The sequence below is a fragment of the Sciurus vulgaris genome (assembly GCF_902686455.1).
Source record: "Sciurus vulgaris genome assembly, chromosome: 5".
Lineage (NCBI taxonomy): Eukaryota > Metazoa > Chordata > Mammalia > Rodentia > Sciuridae > Sciurus > Sciurus vulgaris.
In genome coordinates this window covers 67088854-67103906 of record NC_136465.1, presented here as the reverse complement: position 1 = coordinate 67103906, position 15053 = coordinate 67088854, and the positions used below count along the sequence as shown (strand labels likewise).

The 15053-nt window shown below is 36.4% G+C and overlaps 1 protein-coding gene across 5 annotated transcripts in view; it reads left to right on the top strand.

Annotated features, from left to right (window-relative positions):
• RAD52 (RAD52 homolog, DNA repair protein) overlaps window positions 1–15053 on the top strand; it is a 35508-nt gene that overhangs the window by 4201 nt on the left and 16254 nt on the right. For 3 of the 5 annotated variants that reach the window (XM_079140335.1, XM_079140336.1, XM_079140332.1), the window contains exons 2-6: window positions 5757–6016; window positions 10321–10422; window positions 11865–11966; window positions 12835–12928; window positions 13077–13144. In XM_079140335.1, coding sequence (XP_078996461.1) covers window positions 10339–10422; window positions 11865–11966; window positions 12835–12928; window positions 13077–13144 — 348 coding nt within the window. In that variant the 5' untranslated portion in view covers window positions 5757–6016; window positions 10321–10338. The remainder of the gene's footprint in view (window positions 1–5756; window positions 6017–10320; window positions 10423–11864; window positions 11967–12834; window positions 12929–13076; window positions 13145–15053) is intronic. The other 2 variants (XM_079140334.1, XM_079140333.1) reach the window with 2 other exon arrangements.

Sequence of the window (15053 nt, the reverse complement as noted above, 5' to 3'; positions counted from 1 at the left end):
GAATGCTTTCAGTTTTTTACCATTTAGAATGATATTAGCCATAGGCTTAGCATAAATGGCCTTTACAATGTTAAGGAATGTTCCCACTATCCCTATTTTTTCTAGTGTTTTGAGCATGAGGGGGTGCTGTATTTTATCAAATGCTTTTTCTGCATCTATTGAAATAATCATGTGATTCTTGACTTTAAGTCTATTAATATGGTGAATTACATTTATTGATTTCCTGATGTTGAACCAACCTTGCATCCCTGGGATGAAACCCACTTGATCATGGTGCACTATCTTTTTAATATGTTTTTGTATGCGATTTGCTAAAATTTTGTTGAGAATTTTTGCGTCGATGTTCCTGATTTCCGATAATGTGGACTTCAAGCCAAAGTTAGTCAGAAGGGATAAAGAAGGTCATTTCATACTGCTTAAGGGAAGCATAAATCAGCAAGATATAACAATCATAAACATCTATGCCCCAAACAGTGGCTCATCCATGTATGTCAAACAAATCCTTCTCAATTTCAGAAACCACATAGACCATAACACAATAATACTAGGTGATTTTAACACGCCTCTCTCACCACTGGACAGATCTTCCAGACAAAAATTGAACAAAGAAACCATAGATCTCAATAACACAATCAATAATTTAGACTTAACGGATATTTATAGAATATACCATCCAACCAAGAGCGAATACACTTTCTTCTCAGCAGCACATGGATCCTTCTCTAAAATAGACCATATATTATGCCACAAAGCTAATGTTAGCAAATACAAGAAGATAGAGACACTACCATGTGTTGAAGTTAGAAATAAATGAAAGAGTAAAACACAGAAACTATTCCAACATCTGGAGGTTAAACAATATGCTATTTTATGATGAATGGATAACAGAAGATATTAGGAAGGAAATTAAAAAATTCTTAGAGGTAAATGAGAACAAAGAAACATCATATCAAAATCTCTGGGACACTATGAAAGCAGTACTTAGAGGGAAATTTATTTCATGGAGCGCATTTAATAAAAGAAGTAGAACTCAACAAATAAACGACCTAACACTACAGCTCAAAGCCCTAGAAAAAGAAGAACAGAACAGCACCAAAAGTAGTAGAAGACAGGAAATAGTTAAACTCAGAGCTGAAATCCATGAAATTGAAACAAAAGAAACAATACAAAAAATTGACAAAATAAATAGTTGGTTCTTCGAAAAAATAAACAAAATTGATAAACCTTTAGCCACACTAACAAAGAGAAGACGAGAGAAAACCCAAATCACTAAAATTCGGAATGAACAAGGAAATATCACAACAGACAGGATTGAAATACAAAACATAATTAGAAGCTATTTTGAAAATCTATACTCCAACAAAATAGAAAATTTCGAAGACATCAACAGGTTTCTAGAGACATATGAATTGCCTAAACTGAACGAGGAGGACATAAACAATTTAAATAGACCAATTTCAAGTACTGAAATAGAAGAAGTCATCAAAAGCCTGCCAACAAAGAAAAGTCCGGGACCAGATGGGTTCTCAGCCGAGTTCTACAAAACCTTTAAAGAAGAGCTCATTCCAATACTTCTCAAAGTATTCCATAAAATAGAAGAGGAGGGAACCCTCCCAAACTCATTCTATGAAGCCAATATCACACTGATACCTAAACCAGACAGAGACTCATCGAGGAAAGAAAATTTCAGACCAATATCCTTAATGAACATCGACGCAAAAATTCTCAACAAAATTTTAGCAAATCGCATACAAAAACATATTAAAAAGATAGTGATTTCACATTTTTAAAATGATTTCCAAGCATAGTGCTGAAGTGCTATCTAGCATTCCTAAGTGCAGGAAGACTGTGGTGTGCTTTACAGGGAAAAGATAAGCTTCTTTCAGACAAGTTTATCAGGCCCGAGTTGTAGTGATGTTGACTGTGAGTTCACTATTAATAATGTATATTAAATAAGGTGTCTTTAAACAGAAACTCCCAGTTATTTTTGACCTGTATTTTTCCTTGGATAATTGGTTTAGTATTTACTGATTTAGTGTTCATGGTGGCTATTTAGAACATAAGTACTGTGAATAATGAGAATTGACAGAATGACCAGTTTAATTATTGATGAGCAGAAAATCTAGTACTGGTATTTTTCAATTTCACAACTTTTTTTTTGGGGGGGTGCTGAGGATCGAACCCAGGGCCTTGTGCTTACAAGGCAAGCACTCTGTCGACTGAGCTATCTCCCCAGCCCAATTTCACAACTTTTAACATTGTTTTTCTACTCAAGTCATTTTTAATTCTATGTTGGTAGTTTTGGAGAGAGGCTGAAATAAAGCTAAAATGCTTTTCATTGTGTGGTATGGTGATTATGCTAAATGTTGGGGATTCAGTGATTAGTGTATGGACCCTCTGTTCTTAAATGGCTGAGTGTGTTAGTACAGCAAAGATGTAATTATAGTATGGTATATGCTTTGAAGTATGCTAAAATGCTATGGAAACATAGGATTAATTCTGTTTAGAGTGTGCTGAGATGCATTAGGCTTCAAACAAGAAATGACCTTTGAGAACCTTTGAGATTTCTTTCTTTTAACTTAAAAAATTTCTGTTCTTTTACTATTTTTTAGGTGTCACAAATATTACAGCACTATGAACATTAATTAAAATATAAGAAAGAAACTCAATATCCCATTAAGGTGTTCTTGATCTTTACAATCAGAAACCCATTCATCTCTGAGTCTCAATTTTACCTCCTGGAATACAGATCCAGAGTCTATCTTCTATGTTTCATATAGAAATGTTGTAATTAAGCCTTTATCATTTCATCTATGGGTTGTTATAACATAGACTCCTAACTGATCTCTCCCTTGGTTATTCACTGTTGGTTATTCACTGCTAACGAAGGGCTTTCTACGTTTTAAAAATAATCTTGTCATTTTTACCTTAAAATTTTTTATTGCTCTCTCATGGCTGACAAAATAAAGTTTCAAGTTTTTTATTTATTTATTTATTTTTTCCAGGGGTTGGGAGCAGGTACCAGGGATTGAACTCAGGGGCACTCTACCACCGAGCCACATCCCCAGCTCCTGTTTTGTATTTTATTTAGAGACAGGGTGGCACTGAGTTGCTTAGTGCCTTGTTTTTGCTGAGACTGGCTTTGAACTTGTAATCCTCCTGCCTCAGCCTGAGCAGCTGGGATTACAGGCGTGTGTCACCATACCCAGCTAAGTTTCAAGGTTTTTTATGGTGGCTCATATTACCCTTCATAATCATGCCTTCCTGTGTCTTTAATAAAGATAAGAAGAGAATATAAAAGAGGAAAATTTCTTTTTGTTATTGTGCCTCATTTCCTTTTAGTACTTCCTTCCTCTTTCCTCAATTAATTAAGAATGCTTTTAGGTTATAAGGAAATGGGCAAGAATAAAAACACATTTTTTACCAGTCTTGTTTACCTTTTTTTTTTTTTTTTTTTTTGGGGGGGGATGCTGGGGAATAGAACCCAGGGTCCCATGCATGCTAGTTTTTTACCTTTTTAATATCTTGAATTCATTCATTTCTTGATCACAGCTACTATCCAAGTCTGGGCTCTTTTCCTCCTACCCCCTCACAATTTTGGGGGGGAACATATTTTTGTTTCTCTAGGGAAAATATCTATCAAAATTTTTGGGTCATCTGGCAGATATGAGTATACAAGAGTATCTTGAATTAATTAGAACAAATAAAAATATTTATAAAAAATAAAGAGTATCTCGACCTGAGGCTTGGTGGTATACGAAGGTATCTTAGGGCTTAAAGTAGTAATCACTAAAAGAAACACCTGATTATATCAAAAGTTAAATCTTTTCATCACAGACAACTCTAAGAGAATGAATAGATAAACACAGACACCAATCTGAAAAAGGACTTATACCTGAGATATATTTAAAAAAAAAAACGGGTTCAAGGCCTGTGAAGAATCTGCTGCTTGACCCTCTGGGTCTGTGACTCAGTTTTTGGAGTCCTCTTCCTTTTTCATGAAGGATAGTGTGTGTTAGCAGCCAAATGTCAGCAATGATAGTTCCAGTTGCTTCACATCCTTGCCAGCTTTTCATGTTGTTAGTCTTTTTTATTTTTAGTCATTCTGATGGGTGTAGAGTGAGATGTCATTAAGTGGTTTTAGTTTTAGTCCTTGAATATTAATGATGTCCAGCACTTTTTCCCTGTTATTTATATTTATATATCTTTGTGAAGTGCCTACCTAAATCTTTTGCTCATTTTGAAATTCTTTTATTTTTTAAACAGTTATTGGAATTCTTTATACGTCTTTCTTATCCTGATATCAGTCCTTTATTAGTAGTTTTCTATTCATTTTCTTAGACAAACTGAAGTTTTACATTTTGATGTAGTCAATTCATTATTTTATTTCTTTTTTCTTCGGGTGCTGGGGATGAACTCAGGGCCTCATGCATACTCTGCAAGCACTCTACCACCAAACTATCCTGTAACCCACTTTTCTTTTATAGTTACTGCTTTTTGTTTTCTAAGAAATCTTGACTACTTTCAATTTGTGATTATATTCTTTTACATTTTCTTTTAAATCATAATTTTAGCTTTTATGTTTTTTGAGATATGAACCATCAGTAGGTTTTGCGAATATTATGAGGTATCAAAATTTTTCTAGGGGCTGGGGTTGTGGCTCAGCAGTAGAATGCTCACCTGGCATGTGTGAGGCACTGGGTTTGATCCTCAGCACCACATATAAATAAATAAAATAAAGGTATTGTGTCTACTTGCAACTAAAAAATATATTTAAAATTAACAAAATAAAAATTTTCTATATAGGTGTTTAGTTATTCTAGTGACACTTATTGAAAACCCTATTATATTGCATTTTGAAAGTAAGATGACAGTATAAATGGTGGTTGATTTCTGGGCTCTATTGTTCTGTTGGTTAATCCTAGTGTCAGTACTATCTGAAATTGATACCCTGCTGCCCTGTTGACATGTCATCCATGTCTTTTTTTTTCTCCAGTGCTAGGGATTGAACTTGGGTCCTTGTACATGCTAGGCAAGCCCTCTACCACTGACCTGTATCCTTAGCATGTTTATTTCCTCATGATTAGAGTCATGATTAGATTGGTCGAGTTGTGAATTAGATTGATGTTCAAGTGATATGACCTTCTCAATGTATCCAGCAGAAAGCACATGATATGACTATTACTAGTCACATTAAGTTTAATTACTTAATTGAGGTGGTATCTGCCAGATTTCTCCATTGTAAAAGTGTCTTTTACCTGCCCCCCCCCCCCCCCTTCACCTGCAAGTGCAAGTAGTTTATTTGGAGATGACACCAGCATACTGTGGTAGAGGAAAGGAGAAGTAAGATAGGAACAGAAAGTCAGTCAGCAAAGGGTAAGCTATCAAGCCAGTTTCAACCAAACCCAGTTCCACTGAGGAACTCTGGAACCAACATAGAGGTCATGGCTAGGTGTCATTCTATAGAAAGGGTAAGAAATTTAGTGTATTTAAACACCAGCACTGTCAGTTATAGTTTGAGGGCTGCTGCCAAAGGGCATCAACTGTCAGGCACTTCTAAGTTGCCATGAACAGGGGCAAATATAGGCTGTGGATGCCAAGGAAAACTCTCAGGTAAAGAAATGTTGATGTTGGCATTTAGAGGTGAGGCTGGAGTGGTAAGAGCTGAAAGGACAGTTTCAGTGTCTATAATGTCTGCTATGCTAACCCAGAACCTCCAGCTTGAGGCAAAAACTTATGTGCTCTTATTTTGTCAGGAAGCAGAGGTGGCGGGAAAGGAGAGTGAAGAGAGAAGCGAGTTTAAGTCAACTCAAGGGTGCATTTCCAAGTTGGCTACCCCTTGGTAACAAGTACAATTGATTGCTTGACCTCTTAAAGCTATCTCCCAGGAGGATGTATAAAATACTGCATCCAGGACAATACACCAAACCAATTTACCCCTCAGCTTCTGCATGTTATTGGAGAAAGATTTGCCTCATGTTACATTAACTCCCTGGAGCATCCAAATTATGTGTAGGTGGGAATCAGGTGGGATCTCATGGGCTCCCTCAAAGGCAAGAAGGAAGCCAAAGGTGGGTAGTAAGAGGTATCCAGCAAGAGCAGGAAGTAAGAGATTGCAGGATTGTGCCTGTGTACTGGTGGTTATTTGTCAGTCCAATAATACCTGGGGTGGACAACATGGCAACAGCCTCAGAATTGGCAAGGCCAAGATTTAAGATGTTGCATAAAAAATGTCTGATGTATTTAGATTCCATTTTTATTTAACAAATATGTACCCATCTGCACATATAATACCCAATCCCATGTAAAAGAAGACTTCAGTTATCACTTGATGGTGGGATCCCTTGGAACTTGACTTTCTCCCATAGTCTTTGATAAGTGTTTAAAGTTTTTTACAGTAAAAGTATTTTAAGTTTATAATGCGAAAATGGCTGTGGACAATTTTAGAAAGGAAGGTAAAACAAAATTTTTTTCAAGGTAAAAGAAATTAGATTAAAAAAATAAGATACCATGTTTACCTTATGGGTAGGGATAAGATTGTAGTTTCCTTCAACAAAAGGATGAATCTTTTAAGATACTGTTCAGAAAAATAGAAGCAACTGTCTCTTCAAATGTGGGAAACGTAACTCTTGCCTTATAATAAAATTAGTTTCTAAACAGTTTAAAAATGCACTTTATATAGCCTACATTTTGTATTTTTTCATTGATGTATGTATGCATTCATTCATTTGCTTAGACAATGGCTGTTATTTACCAAACACTTCTTGACCCCCTGATTTTAGCCAGGATCTGTGCTAGTCACTGGTAAAGAAGAATAAGATTCCCTATCTTCTTGGGACTTGTTTTAAAGTTAGGGACAATGGATTGTGAGACAGTACTCCCCAAATATTCAAATGCTTTCTTATATTTCCCAGCCTCCACCACAGTTGGGGTTTTGTGTGTGACAAGTTTTCTTCGGTGTACTGTGACCAGAAGAGATCCATGCCACTTCTGGACTGTGGCAGCTGTGATCTGTTTTGACTCTTCGAACTCTATCCCTTCAGTGATAATTGGAGGCCACATATGCTAGAAGATGGGCAGCAATAAGATGGGCAGGGCTCCAATGCTGCATCAGACCTGGCCTGACTGAGATAAATTTCATTGTGTGAAGCTGTCCTTTTTTGTGGTAAAATATGCATAATATAAAATTTACCATTTTAAACATTTTTAAGTACACAATTCAGTGGCACTAAGTACATATACTAAGTATACCCCTTTGTTTTTAACCGATAACCTCAGGGGTGCTCATTTGAGACTTTGTGCTTATCCTGTTGTTCAACAACTGTTTAGTATCCATAGATACTCTGGTAAGCTATTATATGTTAGTGTAATAAATTTAGGAGGGTGTTACAATATTTTATTTTACAGATGAAATTGGGGCAGATAGAGGCTATATTATTCCCCAGTTTAAGTAGCTCACCTGATGGAGCTGGCTATTTAACATTTCTGACTTTAGACTTTGAAGCATGCTTTCTAGCAGTGGTTGGCACCATATGGCCTGTGGGCAAATCTGCCTTTTGTTTTTGTACATAAAAATTTTTTTGGGTTATAACATGCTCATTTACTTATGTATTATTTATAGCTGCTTTCACACTTAAAATGCCAGAGTTGAGTACCTGTGACAGATTATATTGCCTGAAAATATTGCCTGAAAATCTAAAATATTTACTCTGTGGCCCATTATAGAAAAAGTTGTGTTGATTTCTGCTTCATAGAATAGATATTTAAGGTTTTTTAAAAGCCTTTTTAAAATATATACATATTTTTAGTTGTGGATGAGCCATTATTTTTATTTATGTATTTTCATGTGGTGCTGAGAATTGACCAGTGCCTCACATATGTTAGGAAAGTCCTCTACCACTGAGCTACAACCCCAGCCTTGATATTTAAAGTATTTATTAAAATAATACATGCACATATGTGAACACTGAAATAGTACTACAAGTTTTATTTTTAGACACCCCTGCTATACTATTCCCCACTCTAGTTCCATGCCTCTGAGACAATCTGACATTTATTATATTGACATTCTAAACAATATTATTATTCCCGTTTCTTTTTTAGCATTTAAAAATTTTAATTTAAACGTAATTATAGATACTTATGAGATACAGTGTGATATTCAATGCATGTTTGCAATGTGAAATGGCAATATCAGAGTAGTTAGTGTATCCATTACCCCAGACTTCCCCTCTTTCTTGTTTTAAAAATTGTAGATACTAATTATTGACTAACCTAGTTAATTATCATAGTTTTTAGGCCACTATCTTAGTTTTAGTGACTAAATTATAAATTATCATTTTTAGCTGAAATATGTTTTATGATTATTTAAATAATTGTGTGCATTTTCATCATAATGTATGCATGGAAAATGAACATGAAATTATCAATAGCTAGTATTTATTTAGTACTTACTATGTGCCAGGCACTATTCTAATGCACTTTCATGCAGTATCACATTTACTCTTTATAATAGCTGTTGGATATGTAGGTACTACTATTATCTCCATTTTGCAGATGAGGAAATATCTTTTAGAGAGATTGTGGGTCTTTTCCTTGGTCAAGTGCCTACTGGTGTGATGGAGCCAGGTTTCCACACTAGGACCTGAACTCTTAAACATCATATGTAATGCCAGGTGGAATAGTGTACTATCGACAATCATGGGTTAGTAGTTCTATTAGCAAATAATCTGAAGATTTAAAATATGTAAATTTGCTGAGGCTCAGCTTTGAAACAGTTTCATTTGTGACAGGTGTAGGGCAGTTCGGTAGTGGGCCAATTAGTTGTGGACGATTTTTCTGAGGATAATTCTATTTTCTAATGGCCTTTATTAATTTGCCTAGTCTCAGTCTAGTGCATTGTCTCTTAAACTTGAACATGCAGCAGAATCACCTGGAAGTCTTCTTAAAGCCCACGTTATTTTCAGTAATTCCTGAAGCACAGCTTTTCTGAGCAGGTCTGGGGTGGGACCTGAGATTTGCATTTTCCCAAGTGCTGCTAGTTCAGGGTCCAAACTGGTTTGTTGCTGTTTCTGTTCTTTCTGCATGTTAGGGATCTTACATATTGCTTCCCCTTGATATTTGTTTCCTTTCTTTTTCTTTTCGAGATGGGGTCTTGCTGTGTTGCCCAGGCTGGTCTTGAACTTCTGGGCTCAATCAATCTTGCCTCAGCCTCCTAACTGGCTGGGACTACAGGCTTATACCTCTTCGCCTGCTCTATTGTTTCCTTTCAAGTAGTCCATATAGTAGGTAGTTATAAGTTTTTTTCTTTTTAAACATTAAAACAGAGTCATTCCCCCCCAGCTTTATTGAAATATGATTAACAAAAATAATAAGGTATCTAAGAGGATGATTTTTTTTCTTTGTTTGAGATGGGGTCCTGTTGTGTTGCTCTAGGCTCAAGTGATCCACCTGCCTCAACCTCCTGAGTAGCTGAAACTGTAGGTGTGCACCACACACTCAGCTACAACATGATAATTTCATATATATTGTGAAGTGATTACAAATAATCAAGGTGGTTACCACATCTATCACCTAACATCATTACCTTTTTTAGGCAGTAGTAAGTTGATTGTTTGCTTTCCCTTAGAATTTGTGTTGTTTGATTTTCTCTCTCTCTCCCCTTCCTTCCCACCCTCCTTCCTCCCTCCCCCTGGTACCAAGGATTAAACCAGGGGCACTTAACCACTGAACTACATCCCCACCCCTTTTTATGTTTTATTTTGAGATGAGGTCACACTAAGTTGCTTAGGGCCTTGCTGAATTGCTGAGACTGGTTTTGAATTCGGAATCCTCCTGTCTTAACCTTTCACCGTGTGCCACCATAACTGCTGAGTTTTTCACTTGTAAATGTAATATATTCCTGTTGTAAAGAACACCTGTAATAGCATCACCAGAAGAGCAAAAATGTTAACAAAAAGGTAGAAGCAGACTCTAAAGGATTTTCAGTGACTTGGCAAACCATAACTAACCACTGAGGAATCTTGTCTTTTATTAGAACAGTATTAGAAGCACATAAATAAAGCAACTCAGAGACTTTCGCACATGGGAGTTTGATCTCATTTTCAGTAAAGTTTCTTGCCTTTTAACTTTTGCATTCTTTGAGATCTATTTTCTCTTTCTTTCTTTCTTTCTTTCTTTCTTTCTTTCTTTCTTTCTTTCTTTCTTTCTTTCTTTCTTTCTCTCTCTCTCTCTCTCTCTCTCTCTCTCTCTCTCTCTCTCTTTCTTTCTTTCTTTCTTTCTTTTCTTTTCTTTTCTTTTCTTTACCTTTCATTTATATAGAAGCTAACCAGAATCAACATGTCTGGGACCGAGGAAGCAAACCGTGGAGGGCATGACAGCCATCGTCCTGCTGGTGGCAACTCTGTATTGTGCTTTGGACAGGTAACTGTGGTTTTTTTTCATCTGTGGAAAGATTGAGGTTAAGTGAGAAGAGTTATAATGAAAGAATATGTAGAGCATCATCATGCATGTGTAAGCTGTTACTGTAGTTGACCTTCCCCCCTTATTTTTCCTGGGAATTGAACCCCAGGCCTTGCCTATGCTAGGTAAGTGTTCTACCACTGAGCAACACACCTGTTTTCTCCTTTAGAAGGACTGCTTAGGGGTCTTGCTTAACTGTGAGTGCATTTTGGCATTCTCGCATCAAAATATACACCTTAGATGTAAATTTATTCATTCATATGATAAGAAATTTTGTCATATTCATATGACATAAAATTTAAAATGAAGCAAAGACTGTATGTGGAAGGTCTCCCAACTTCCCCATTACTCCTGTCTGTATGTCTCTATGTTTCTTTCTTGGAACATCCACAGTTACTGGGGTCACATTCTTATGCATGGAAAAGAGATTCTTTCTTTGTCCACCCAAACTATCTTTTTACTGCAGTTTATTGGTAAATATTTATTTCATTTAAATAGGGCAAAGGGGCTGGGGATGTGGCTCAGTGGTAGAGTGCTGGCCTTGTATGTGTGAAGCCCTGGGTATGATCCCCAGCACCAAAAATAAATAAATAAATAAAAAATAAATAAATAAAAATAAAAAAGAAAAAGAAAAAGAAAAAGGAACAAAAAAAGGGACAAAACTCAAAACTACAAGTAGAACAGGCAAATGGAGGTACGATTTTCTATTCAGTTTCCCTTTTCCTTATTCCTTGCCTGCTTAAACATATGCAGACTCTGAGGTGGGAAGTTTCATTTCTTGATTTAGCTAGAGAGGACTGAGGGTGTAGCTCAGTGGTGAAGCACTAGACTGGCCTGTGTGCAGCCCTGGGTTCCATTCCTAGTACTCAAACAAACCAAAACCCTAAACCCAAAAACGTAATTTAAGCTTGAGAAAGTTTAGTAAGGTTGGTTGTACCTAATAACTCATTAGTTCCAAAAATTTGGTACTGGGACTCTTGGGGTTCATAGGACCTTTTCAGAGTCTATGAGATCAAAATTAATTCCATAATAACATTAAGATATTGGTTGCCTTTTTCACATACCTTCTTTTATGAATGAACAGTGATTTTTCAAAACTATAATATAATGGTATCATTGCTCTGATAGCTAATGAAATGTGTGTCTTAAAAGTTTCTCAAAGTTAATTACTGATATTGATAGGTATAACCCATGTAAACAAAAACTCTGGGATCCTCAGTCCTTTTTAAAAAATTTTAACTAATATGTAAAAATTGTACATATTTATGTGGTACCGTGTGATGTTTTGATTTACGTGTACTTTGTGTGCTCAATACTTTTTAAGAGGAAAGGGTGCTGTGACAGACTCACTGATGTAAGGAATGGTGGAAATGTCAAATCTGATATCCCTTTCTGGATTGTAGTGCCAGTACACAGCAGAAGAGTACCAGGCCATCCAGAGTGCTCTGAGGCAGAGGTTGGGCCCGGAATACATAAGTAGCCGCATGGCTGGAGGAGGCCAGAAGGTAAGGGAGGTGCCATGCCTGGACAATCTTACCAGCTCCCTCTCTGGGTCCTCCTAGATTCAGAAAACTCTTATTCACTGTTAGTGGATATTTTCTAGTGCTTCTGGGTGGGTGGGTTCCAGCTTTCACTGTCATTGGAAGTGGCCCAAGCATTGCCTTGAGACTTATGTAACTGCCATGTTAGGATTTTTACTAAGTCTTTAAAAAATATTCCCTTTATCATTTTCCTTTAATTTTACTATTACTGCTACTACTACTGCTGCTGCTGCTGCTGCTGCTACTAATTCTTCTTTTTCTCTTCTTCTTCCTCTTTTCTTTTTGTGGTGCTAAGATGAAACCCAGGGCCTCTTGCATAGTAAGCAAGCACTCTACCACTGAGGTACACTTCCAGCCGCTAACTGTAACTGTCATGTATGTTTTTGGTCTTCCATAAAATATGTCAACCTGAGATTTGTACCTTTTAGAAAAATGTGGGTTTTGGAAACAGGTAAATGAATATTTTTCCCCTCTGAGGCTAGTAATTCCTCTCAGATGGAATGGACCATTGTTTCTAACTGACTTCTTATAGAAGAGCCTTTGAGATACATTCATTGAGAATTTCTCTAAAAAGTTTAGCCAAAAAAGCACTTAGAAATAGATTAAGTAAATTTTTTCAAAAAAATTTTTTTTAGTTGTAGATGGACACAATACCTTTATTTTATTTATTTATTTTATGTGGTGCTGAGGATTGAACCCAGTGTCTCACATGTGCCAGGCAAGCACTCTACCAATGAGCCACAGCTGCAGCCCCAGATTAAGTAAATTTTTATTTATATTAAATATGCCAAGAAATTTTAACTAAGTTTTTTCTTAAAATTGCTTTTTCTAGGTGTGTTACATTGAAGGTCACAGGGTAATTAGTTTGGCCAATGAGATGTTTGGTTACAATGGCTGGGCACACTCCATCACACAGCAGAATGTGGGTGAGTATGCTTCCTGGCAGTGCTGTCTGCTCCATTCCCCTTACTTTGGCACTGTAAGGATGTAAGGCAGGTGGATTTGGTTGCCAGCAGAAGGAACATGGGTGAGTCACAGGGATCCTCATCAACTGGTTCTCTTTCATTCTCCTAGATTTTGTTGACCTCAACAATGGCAAATTCTACGTGGGAGTCTGTGCATTTGTGAGGGTGCAGTTGAAGGTGAGGGTGAAGGAGCAGACCTCCTTCCTTGGAGGATTGGAGGGTGGTTAGAGTGAGTAGGGAGGGGGGAATGTCTGGACCATCACACAGACACGTTGGAGAGCAGGCTAAGCATTGTGGTTCAGCCAGTGTTCCTGGGATGGTGGTGTTCAAACATTTTGGCACATGTGTCCCCAGAAGAAATTAAAAAAAAAAAAATTACATATCTTTTTAGTTATAGATGGACACACCACCTTTATTTTATTTATTTATATTTACTGGTACTGAGGATTAAACTTGGTGCCTCACATGTGCTAGGCAAGCACTCTTCCACTGAGCCATAACTCCAAACTCCCCAGAATTTTGAAAATTCACCCCTCAAAAGAAAAGAAAAATTCTGTCCTGTCCTTTCTCACATTTTTAGGTTGACAACTTTTTCTTTCTTTCTTTTTTTTTTTTTTGTAGTACTGGGGATTGAACCCAGTGGGTCTCTACCACTGAGCTACATCCCAACTGTTTTTTTTTTTATTTTGAAATAGGGTCTCTCTGGTTGCTGAGGCTAGTTTGAACCTGCAGTCCTCCTGCCTCAGCCTCTCAAGGCTGAGATTACAGGTATGTGCTACCATTCTCAGCTTAAGTTGACACTTTAAAGTTTTCACATATATAAGTAAGTTACAAAAGGCAAACTTATGGCATATTGTAAAATTTGACATTTTAAAATAAAACTGTTACATCTTTTTCTATTTTAATTGTATTTGTTTATTTTTTCAGTTCCCAGGATTCAACCCAGGTGCCTTCTACCACTGAGCTACATTCCCAGCCTTTTTGAAAAAATTTTGTTTTGAAACAGGGTCTCATTGAGACCTCAAGGCTGGCCTGGGAACTTGGGATCCTTTGGACTCTTGAGTCATGGGGACTATAGGCATGCTCCACTGTACCCTGATCATGCCTGGCTATTATATCTTTTTTAAACACAACAGTGGAATCTAAATACTGTAGGGGATTGAATGCCATCATTTATTTGAAAATATACATGAGAAAGCTATTCTTTTTTCCTTTTTTCAGTGCTGGAGATAAAATCCAGGAATTCACACATGCTAGGCAAGTGCTCTATACTGAGCTACATCCCTAGTTCTTTTTATTTTTTATTATGAGATAGGGTCTCACTAAAACTTTCATCAATCCTGCTGTCTCAGCCTCCCAAGTAGCTGGGATTACAAGTGTGCACCATCATTCCCAGCATAAAGCAAGCTATTCTTTTTTTGTTTTAATTGTAGATGGATACAATACCTTTATTTTATTTATTTTTTTTTAATGTGGTGCTGAGAATGGAACCCAATGGCTCACATATGCTAGGCAAGTGCTTTACCACTGAGCCACAACCCCAGCCCCCAAGCTATTCTTTAATCAGCAGAAATGTTACATTGTTCCTGCTTTATTTGAACTCATATTTTCAATGTTTCCCCATTGATTTTTATCCTAATATGTATTTATGATAAAAAGTTTAATGATAATTATATTATACTTCTCTGCCTCTGTGTGCTGTGGGTTTTGGTACACATGTGTATATGTATAAAAAATATATATTTTTAAATTTCTAGTGACCTTATGACTTTAAATATTAAAGATTTCTTCTGGATCAGGTTATTAGTTATTGTTGACAGTTCATCAGACAATGGTGTTTATGTTGAAAAGACAACATAAGTATATCAAAATTCTAATAAAAAGACATAATAAAATTACATGGAAAATGTCTGTTTTAAAAAAATATTTTTTAGTTGTTGATGGACCTTTTATTTTATTTATATGTGTACTAAGTATTGAACCCAGCATCTCACACATGCTAAGCAAGCATTCTACCACTGAGCCTAAACCCCAGCCCAAAAATGTCTCTTTATTTTTTAATGTATATATTTTTTTAGATGTTGAT